This window comes from Echinops telfairi, unplaced genomic scaffold (assembly GCF_000313985.2).
Source record: "Echinops telfairi isolate 266 unplaced genomic scaffold, ASM31398v2 ScPeMD7_60;HRSCAF=208, whole genome shotgun sequence".
NCBI lineage: Eukaryota > Metazoa > Chordata > Mammalia > Afrosoricida > Tenrecidae > Echinops > Echinops telfairi.
In genome coordinates this window covers 29,305,097-29,316,161 of record NW_022103958.1, presented here as the reverse complement: position 1 = coordinate 29,316,161, position 11,065 = coordinate 29,305,097, and the positions used below count along the sequence as shown (strand labels likewise).

General features: G+C 38.4%; 1 protein-coding gene across 1 annotated transcript in view; it reads right to left on the bottom strand.

Moving 5' to 3' along the window:
• Positions 1 to 4,676: 4,676 nt before the first annotated feature.
• LOC115869874 (small VCP interacting protein) overlaps positions 4,677 to 11,065 on the bottom strand; it is a 6,906-nt gene continuing 517 nt past the window's right edge. Inside the window, exons 2-4 of the mRNA XM_045291075.1 lie at positions 9,032 to 9,082; positions 8,276 to 8,389; positions 4,677 to 6,517 (exon numbers count right to left, since the gene is read on the bottom strand). Of these exons, the coding sequence (XP_045147010.1) occupies positions 6,503 to 6,517; positions 8,276 to 8,389; positions 9,032 to 9,082 (180 nt within the window). The 3' untranslated portion in view covers positions 4,677 to 6,502. The remainder of the gene's footprint in view (positions 6,518 to 8,275; positions 8,390 to 9,031; positions 9,083 to 11,065) is intronic.

The window sequence follows — 11,065 nt, the reverse complement described above, 5'->3', positions numbered from 1 at the left end:
TTTGGAATTGTCGAGAGACTCAATGCAACCTTTTTCATCCAGTGTCTCCAGGTGTAGGTAGGTGCATAACTCTACACAGTCCATACATTTCAGGTGGTCAAGCCAGCACTAGTTATAGTCTAGTCGGTTTTCCCCGGGTGAAGCGGGTGTTAGTGTTCTTAGATTTCCACCTACCACATGTGCAGAGGAAGTATAGGTTAGACTCATATACGAGTTCTGCCTCTGGCAGACCTATTTCTCATTTAAACCAATGAACTGGAATTCTGCTTTAGAAAACCAGGTTTGATTTGAGGTAGATGAATCCGATGTGCTTTTGTTAGGAATTTGTTTCTACTCTTCTTTTAGGATCAGATACAAAGCTGAATTCTTTGTAACCCTCAGATATGACATCCTAAATGCATTGATTTGTATATCACTCCTACTTTGTTTTATTCTCTATGCTTTTTCTTTTATAAAATGTAACGATTATTTCTCCACTTCTTCCTGGAATAGGCACCCACTCTGATGTAAATATATTCAGAATTACATAGCAAATACCTGCACTAAGCTCTAATAGGAAGAAAGGTAAACAAAGAGCTTGCAAATTTTCAAAAGAAGAAAGCTGTAACTACAATACCAGATATTAACACACATTACAGTGCTACTATCTATGATAAATGCATATTATCTGTGTTATAGATATGTTATAGATATTATCTATAGATGTTATATATTACATGCTATATATGTTATAAATATTATATAGTGTTATGTATGATAAATGCATAATATATACATTACATTACCTATGATAAATGCAGTACTGGAACAGGCAACTGATTGATCTAAAAGGGTTAAGTATTTGATTAAAATGGAAATTGATCATGAGAGCACCAATAGGACGAATCAGTACATGTTAGGAGGTTATTTTCTGTGGGAGGAGGAGGAGGTCTTATGTTCCCGTAAAGCCCTACAGCCTTGGAACCCTGAGGGCGCAGTTCCTACTCTGGAGCAGGCTCGGTCAGCGTTGACTCGAACACCTGGGCAGGGAGCAGATCCTTTATTCATGAATGCTTATCTTAACCATGTTTCAAATATGATTATGTCAGAATAGCATAGTGTTCAGAAAACGGATTTACCCTCTATGAAAGGAAAAAAATGTCAAACACTAGTTCAGAAACAAAATAAACTCTTGACAAACTGGAGTCGGTATGAGACATAAATTAATAAGGCCTACAAGAGAAAGAACATGTTTTTGTGCCCCCTCCCACAAAATACAAATCACAAGGAAAACAAAACAAAAACAGATAGTCCACCACAAATGTAAAGATGTCTTGTTAAAATGGAGGAAACAAAACCGTTAGCTGCTTACATTACCAGGGTTAAACTGGAATATAGTTGGATACACGGGCTACTTGGACGGACAGCCAGAAGAGCAGAAATTGAGGCTAGAATGAGACGAAAGCTAAAGAGAATGAGACAAAGGAAGCAGATGCGTTGGCATGGTGATTCACAAGATGAGGTTTCAGTGAGAACGGGGAGACTTCATTTTGGATCCCACATTTGAGGTCCTTCTTTAAATCCTCACAGGCCTCGGCTGTAAGTCCCAATTTTGGATTTCATAAAGTAACAGATAACAAATATTTGATTTTTAAAGTTTTAATAGCTTTATTTATATTTTCCATACCATAAAATACATCAATTTTACAATTCAATGATTTTAAAAATAAATTCTAGTGTTGCGCAGCTAGCACTACAATCCAGGTCGCTGCGCCTGTTTGCATGGGTCTGGGTGCTCACCTGCAGCCCGAAGCAGCCCGAGCTATGCGTCTGTCACTGTGGAGACTTAAATGGACTCACAGCAATAGGGTCTTCGTGTTTCAGTTCCTTCACTTAGCATGCTTTTGAGGCTCATCACTCTTTCAGAAAGGATCAGACTATTGTATTAATCAAGAGTATTCCTTTGGTGTATCCATTCATTAATTAGGTGATAGTCATTTGGATTGCTTATAATTTGGGGCTGTTATTACTTATGCTCCCCCAAACACTCATAAGTAAATCTTTGGGTTAGAAACTAGTAGCATTTTGGAGTCACACAGAAAACTTGTTCACCTAAATTGTCATACTGTTTTCCACATTAGTTGCATCATATTTGAGATTCCCATACTCTCCGTTATCTTTGCCAACAACTTGTATTATCAGTCTTTTTGGCTGTAGCTCTGGGGAGCAGGGTAGGGTTTGAGGGTGTCTGGAGGAGAAGAGCTGGTATCTGTTTATCTTTTCTGTTTTAATTTGAATTTTCCTTATGATGCTAAGCACTTTTCATGTGATAGCTAACCTGTCTTATAATTTCTTTGGAGAAATGCCTACTCACAACTCTTATCCAGGTTTTACCTAGGACATTTTATCATTTATGTGACTAGGAAGCTTTCAGAAACAGCCTAAATATAGCCAGTTTGTGCACAAAACTAACAGTAGGCATTGATGATGGCTCGAGTCTACTTCTATGACTAGAGGGAATTAACTCAAAAGTTGTTTCGCTGGGAAGTCAACTATGATGCTGTAAAAATTTTCAATAAACTTCAAAGGACCATAAAAGTATCCAGATCCAGGGGTTTTGGAAATATCCAAATTTTAGACCATAATGATCGGAATCACAAGTGACCCTCGTGAGATGACACGTGTAGAAATGGGAAAGGGGATAATACAAAGCCTTGTCATATAAACAGCCTAAAACATTAGACTTGTGGAGACGCAAATTCTTCTATGTCAAACCACGCCCCAAAGTCTCTTGCACATACAAATGCCATGTGGTCAACAATGGGTTTCAGAAAAAAACAACGTTCCAGAGAAGACATTGCTAGCACATCTAGTAGTTAAGGGGACCTGAGATTCCTGCTTGGAAGTTAAAGGAACACATTTTAATCTCAACACAGATAGACAGGCATATTTTATGTATCTCTTACTGATTATGTAAAACCATCTTATTCAAATAGCAAAGTGTCAAGATTTACTTTTTATCCTAAGAGTACAGCATCATTTTTACAGGTGGGAAAAGCTAAACCATATATGAAAAGAAACATTACAAGCTTCTGTCAATTCCCGAGTTAGCACATGTAACAGATGATTTTTCTTGTTAAAAAGAAATGGCCAAAGCCAATTTCTACACAGAAAAGTGTATATTCATACTCACAAAAGATAATACAGATTTATCACAAAATTATGTGGGGAAAAATATTGAGCTACATATCAAACACAATAGGTAGAACATTACATATAGTTGTTTTAAAAACCATGCCATTTGAGAACAAAGGGGTTATGTATTCACATACCACTTCTGTCCTGTTTTAGCCATATTAATCACTTAATGATTAGAATTAGAAAACTATTTTTGTATCATAACTATATATATATATAACTATATATAACTGTATATATATATATATATATATATATATAGTCATTTTGACACTTCAGCTTTATTTTCATAATTTGATTCAGATATTTGGGTTGACATACAAAACATTAAATTTTTTTTCCCTATCTAAATTGGGGGAAATTGGCTCTCAGGTCAGTGTTTTCATAAGAGATTAGTAACTTGAGTGGAATGACTGTGTGTATAGTTTTTACTTTTTCTTTCCTTCTAGTAGCAATTACTCATTTCCTACCAGGCATCATGTCATCCTTTCCCTCCCCTGCCTAAACGTGCCCCTAACACACATTCGCGTACCCAGCTCCTAGCCCATGCACCCCACGGTTCTGGGGAAGTTGGTCACCCTCAGGGAGGCAGCCCTGGGTTAGGTGGAGCTGCGTATCTCAGTCCCCAGAAAGTCACAAACCGGCACATCGCTTGCAGATAAGCACGTGGTTGAGGACACTGTGCTAGAGCTGAGTGTTAGTCCCTGGGTGTACACTTTGAGTACTGTTCTCTAAGAAAACAGGAGACTCATAGTATCATTCTTCCTTTAGGAGAAAGAACATGCCTGTGTTTTCAAGGACATAACAACTTTTTGTCCCTCTATTCTCCTTCATCCCAAAGAGACGGTATCGGCCATTGTTGTTGTCAGGTGCCCCCGAGGTGGCTCTGACTCACAGCAACCCTGTTTGACAGAACCCAACATCACTCAGTCCCGCGCCACCTCACAACTCGGTGCTTTCCGGGGCTTACCGCACCATCAACCCAAGTTCTAATGCCTGAGCTGGGATGAAGATGAAGCTGTTACTCTACGACCAGAGTGCAGAGATGAAACACTCTGGTTCTAAACTCAGTTAGCAATTGTCGGTGCTCCTCTGTCCTTTCATCCTTGGAAAAGTAGCCCACTTCAAAGTTAAAAATGTTTGTTTCAAACTACGATTTCAGTATTCTTATGAACAACAATACCACTGTTCTTCTAACAGGATGAAGAAAACTGAGCCCGTCTGGCATGGAGAGTTATAGAATATTTCATGCCATAATAGAAAAAGTATTGTTTTCATAGGGAGATAAGACTAATGCTCTAAAATGAACATATACAATATAAACATACTGTAATATAACATGTCTCATGGGCAGGATGGTAAGATTATGTCTCGGTTTCCTTTCTGCAAATTAACCGATCTGTTGAATTTACTCGCCTTTTTAGAATATGCCTACACTAATTTAAGATGCAGTATGTGGTCTTGCCATTCCCAAGAGTTAGCAAGCATAGTAGTCAAAAGAAATAGCAAGCATTATATTGGCTTATTATCTATATATAGACATCTTAAATGTCACACAACAATACTATAAAACTTACATCTCGAATGAATAAAAATCTTCAAAGTTTATAAATAATACAGCATACAGAACTACCTTGTTACATTTTTATGTTGAAAATAGACCTTTCTCTCATATGCTTGTATTTCCCTTGTCAATTTCACATGTGTATAAATCCTATGATCGTTCCTTAATAAATACAAAAGAATAAAAATGCTTATAAAGTTAGGATGAATATATTCACAATAATTAATAAACCACCCCAAATCACAGTCCAACTTACTCAATTATAAGCAATACTTTAATAAAACTGAATCTGTTGTTATACAACCAATAGTGCATCATTGCCCTCTGTTGGCACTCCCAAACAAAAGCCAAGTCAAGCACAGTGCTAGCGGGTCATTTCCACTCTCTGGGTCAGAGTGGATTTCCAAGACTATAATCTTTATGTAACAGGCTGGCACATCTTTCCTTCACAGAGGGCGTGTGAGGGGGGGGGGGCGGTTGTACACAGACCTTTTGGTTAGGAGCTGAGTGCTTAATCATTGTACAGCCACAGTTCCTTCTGATGGTACTACTAACAAACAATTTTAAATTCATAAAAAGAAAAAATCCTCAGAAACAAAACAAAAACACTTTAGTGTCATGAGATGTCCTGGTAGCACAATGGTTAAATGCTTAGCTGCGAATTGCTAGGTTGGTGGTTCAACGCACCCACGAGCCATTCTGAGAGAAACAGATGTGGCAGTCTGCTTCCAAAGAAATGTACAACCTTGGAAACCAGATGGAGTAGAGGTCTACTTTGTCCCTAGAGTGCCACGAGTTGGAATCGACTCAACAGGAGCGGATTTGGTTTAAATTACTATAATGTAAAATACAATGTGTTGATTTAATAAGCTATAGATAAAAAACTTAATTAGAAGACATTTAATGTTTACAAATATTCATTCCTTAGTAAGTTTTACAAATTTACAGTGTTCCTTCATATAAGCCCTTAAAATGAGTTTTCAAAATTTTCCCCACTGTTCAGTTGAAAGGCACAAAATTCCAAGTTTAAGCAAGAATCTTTAAATAGAGGCAGTCCCTGGGTTTTGGAGGAGATCCGTTCCGTGTCTTCAAGTAGAATTTGTAAGTCAACATAGGAATAGACAGCTCTTATATTTAGCCTAACTTTAGTATCAGAAAATGCTCAAAGCCTGCTCAATGGCTGAAGCGCTTCCCCTGGCCCCAGAGAAGGTGACTTCAAAGAAAGGTTGTTGCGGATCTGGCTGGTTCAGGATTGTCTAAGTGAGGGACGATTTGTAAAGCATTTAATGGCAGGTAGTTGTCTACAAATCAGGCTTTCACAACCAGAGGATGGCTGAATAACAAAATCAAAACAGGAATCAGGCTAAGCAGCGGAGTTATAAAGAACTAGGTTATTTGGGTGGGGAACACAATTTCAAATGGTATTATCAAGGACATATGGAGAATTTTTACATGCAGATGCAGATATACTTCCTACTCAGCTTCACGCTTTAACTGCTGAAAAGTGGCAACCTATCTCCTTAGTGCCTGTGCAGACGAGCAGACGCAGGGAAAGTAGCACTTAATGAAAGTCCTGTTCATTTCCTTAGTTTCAAGCTCACAAGTATTTGCAATAGTTTTTATATAGACTTAGTACTGCATTAAGGGCACTAATGTTATAGACACGTAATCTTCATTTATTCAAAGAGAAGAAATTAACAAGATCCACTTGATTGAAGATATCAGCGTCATTGGTAGTTGACTCCTCCATTCCGGTTAGCTTTATGAGACAGTCCACTAGAAGATATGAAAACATACAAAGAAAATCTGTTTTATTCAGTGTCATATAACACTTTTCCAATGTACAAACAAAAGAAGAACACAGAGTAAGAGAAATAAAAAATTATTCAAGTGAAAGCTGATCTCGGTTACAGCCGAAAGTCTGCAGTAAAATACATGAAGGCTTCAAAGTGAAGGGGAATGGAGCTAAGACCTGAGGTGATTGATGGGTAACCAGTAAAGTGGAAACAATGAAGCAGTAACTGGGAGTTCCCTCCCTACCACCAGAAAAGACCAGAACAGCAATAAAACCACCAAACAAAAGCCATGGATTGCCATTTGAGGCAAACAGAATGGAAAATGGTAACATAGCCTGGAGTTGAGACATGTTCCCTTTGCCGTTCCGTGTGGCCATGTTTATTATAATTGTGATAGCAGGTTGTGGAAGACCATTAGGACAGAATACATTTCACAGTCTCTCAAGGACTGCTTTTCAAATACATCTAAGGGATAAGCTACATCTATGTACAATTTGAAGTCTCTGCACAGTTTAAATGGTGAATATGCTCGGTTGTTAAGTCAAAGGTTAGAGGTTCAAGTCTACTTAAATGCACCACAGAAGAAAGGTCTGGCTATCTATTTCTGGAAAATTGTTCTCACACACCAGGGGGCACCAACAGTTGGTGTCAACCTGAAAATAATTGGCTTGTAATTTAAACATATAAATTTGGTTTGAAAAATTAAGAATTAAACCATGTATGCGTCCTTTTCTTTATAAGGAGAAAGATGTGGCAGTCTGCTTCCATAAAGATTTACAGCCATGGAAATGCTGCAGGCTGTTGGACTGTCTTTCCTTAGGGTCACTATGAATGGAAATCCACTCCACAGTAGTGGGTTTGGTTTGGGGTCTGCAAAATAGAATTTGTTAATTTGATGAGCTATAGAAATAGAAAATAAATTTTACTTTGAACAGAAAACACAAAGCTGTTGGGAAAACAGTGTAGCAGGTTAAAAAACACTGCTAAATCAGATACTGTCATGTTAATTATACATGACCAAAGCAAAATCTATTTTACCTTTCAAAAGTATTTTAGGAAATATATTTCCTTTAAACATATATCACCCCAATTTTCATATTATCTTAAATTGATTATATCTGAATTTCTTAACATCTGAATGATTACGTTCCTGAGATTTACCAGGTCCCATGAAGCCATTGCAGCCCTGCTCGCCCCTCACTTGCCCGTCAGCAGAGCTGTACTTAACCTGCTTGAACTTCCGTCCACAGTGCCACATGAGGTGGCTGCTCCCAGAGCAGCACATCTGTGCACACTACTGTCCTTATCAGAGCTGACTGGACTCTGATAATGAGCAACAGTGGAAGGTCAAAGATTGCAAACCCTTGAGTGAAAAAACTTAGGTTATGAAAGGAGAATTCACAAGGAATCCCATTTAGTAAGACTGATAGATGGAAAGTAGAAATGGCACCAGTCATAATGGCACTGCATTTGGGGTGCTTTTGAATTTCTTCTTTAGGCATTTTCTTATTGTTTGAATTTGCTTCTCAAGTCTTAGGATGATCAGAAAAATCGATGTTTGTACTTTTGGGGGACGAAAAAGGGAAATTTGTTAAAACAAATATTAAAACTACATGAGCATTCCTTCCCATCTATAGTATCTGTCTTCCAAAATTGATTTGAAATTTGTGGAGAATTTATTTTAAAATGAATTAATGGATGGATTTTTAAAGATGCCAATTATACCCTAAGTACTTACTCTAAGTCCACCTTCTGTTTGGGGCCCAGCGGAAGCGGTTTGTTTTTCTAGTTTCTCCTTTTTCCTTCTCTTTTCTTCTACAGAGTGAACATCCAAAATCCCCCGAGAAGCAGCCTTTAAAATGGTGTAAGGAACATTAAAACAAGCAACAATCACGTGTCCAAAACATAAGTTCCCAAACTTATTTGGCTCATGGCCCCTTTTAAAATTATTCAGCGCCTCAATGCAAAGAAAACGTGTGTACCAGAGCCCATAACCCAGGACAAAGTGCAATCTCTGCAGCCCTCCCCCTGCCCCCCACCCCGGGATCCTTCCAATGCCCGCTAGGAGGTCATATTGTCCACCTGGGAAATCTGGAAAAGATGTTTTTTATTTTTGCTTCTTGTTGTTTGGGACCTGTTTGGGGTAATTGAAATAGATCTGTAATAGCCTTACATAAAACACAAAATATATGGTCATTTCTTCATTGGGAATTCTGCAACCATACAAAATTTCCCCCTAAACTTACTTAACATATATCAGTGGAAACACTATATAGTCACTTTATCCCAAGCGAGAATGTTAGTAATGGGGCATATCATCTTAAAAAACTAACAAACAAAAACTATATATTTTTGTACTCTAGATTATGTAAATATAACAATGTGATTTATAATAACATGGAAAATGCTTCTAATATGCAAGAAATAGTAACTGGAAAGGAATTAAAAAAAAAAGCAATGATCTAACTTGGCAAAACGCTGTTTTTACTCTTACCTCCCTCTGTCTTCTCTCTGCAGCTTCTGCGAGTTTTGCTCTTTTCTCTTCCTAAGGAAAATGTGGAACAAAGATGTTTTTGAAGAAAATCAAACATCATCATGGATGAACACTATAGTTATGTTTTATAGATAGTTCAAGGGTTTACAAAGATATTTAGTACAGATCCAAAATATCCTAACAATGCTACTGTTTATAACAGTAGGATATGAAAAAAACAGTTGACCAATAAAATCCATTCTTTAAAAAACAGATTACAAACTAGACAGAAGAATAAAACAAAGAAACAAACCTTTAACAATAAAAAGTTAAAGACTATTGTTTTCAGGAAAGACTCGAAAATGAATTGGACTAGTTTCATTATACAGACTGGGAAGGATTTGAGTAAAATTTTGAGGGCTAGTATTCCAAATTGGGAAGCAATATTATTTTCCTATAGTACATAGTATATACAATCTTTAAAGGCATAAGACAGAAAGCATTCTCTTAGGGGGCTGGGACTTAATCCCCTCATCATCCACACCCCAAACCTACATCTAATCACGAACTGGCAACATATTTTAATGAGCACCTATGAGAACTCAGAAATTTTTCTAGGAGCTGAGCAGACAGGAGAAAACAAAAGCAACAAATACGGATAACTGTATCCACCCCTATGGGAATTGCATTCCAAATGAGACTCCACAGACAGATATAATCAAGTGAGTATGTTTGTCAAGGGAGGGTAAATGCTTTGGGGAAGTGCCTATACAGAATAGGGCAGATCAGATCAAGAATGGGATGATTAATATGCTGTATAGCAGTGGGGAAGGGCAGATTTATTTTATTTAGAATGGTCTCAAAAACCTTCCTAGAGAAAGTGACCCAAACAGTTTTCCAAGAAGAGAAAGCGGACAATGCCAGAGGGGCGTGGCAAAGACAAACAGAAGCAAGGTCACTGCCAAGGGATCAAGTCTGACTCACTGGGACCCAGTAGGGGCAGAGGAAAACTGCGTTTGGCTTTCTGGAACCAGAACCTCTTCAAGAATAGAAAGTCTCATCTTTCTCCCAGGGAGTAATTGATGGGCTTGAAATAGGGACCTTACATGTATAACAGTATGCCACCAGGCTCCGGGTGGTGGTGGTGGTGGTGGGGTGGTGGTGTGTGTGTGTTTGTGTGTGTGTGTGTTTCAATAAATGCAGGCGGAACAGTGGTTTAAACTGTAAAACCAAGCAGCGACAACAAAGCAAACTTTATCAACTCCATGTTGGCGAGGCATTGTCTCACGTACTTTGAACACGTTCTCTGGAGAGACCAATACCTGGAAGACATCATGCTCTGTAATGTGGAGGGGCAGCAAAAAGGGCCTGAACAAGATGCATGGATACGGCCGCTGCAACCAGGAGCTCCACTGAGCATGAGAACGATTGAGGATGGGGCAGGGCTGGGCTGTTTCCTTCTGTTGTGCATAGAAGGGTGGCTACGCTTCTGAACCCACTAGCTGACCCTGAACATCATCATCATCACAAAGGGCTAAAAGAGCCACAACGCACTTCCCTAAAACGCACTTCCCTAAAAATCTTTTTCGTCCTTTTATTTTTAGCTGGACAGGGATGAAATGAGACTTTTAGATGAACTAGTTCTCTATTGCCAGGAAGAAGTACGGATGGATGTACAGATCCTGTTAATAAAAGAAGCTAAAGAAAATGTGTCTAACAAGCCGGATTAAATTTAAATTTCAGACTAACAACGGATACTTTTACAAGTATGTTTCAAATATTTCACGAGATAAACGTTAAACAAGTAGTCCTCTTTTACTTACAATTCAAACTTAATCGGCGTCCCTTATTTTTGTTAAACCTGTCTACCCCTTACAAACTCGCTCTTGTTAATTAACAACGTGAGACAGAAATGCTAAGGGGGAAGGAAGCATTGATCAATATGCTATATCCTGTCAAGGCCAGGGCGATCAGCGAGTTCAGGGAGCACCTTCTTTGAACAGCTGGTACAGACACAGGCAGACACACATCGCCCGCAGCTCAGGGGTCTCGGAG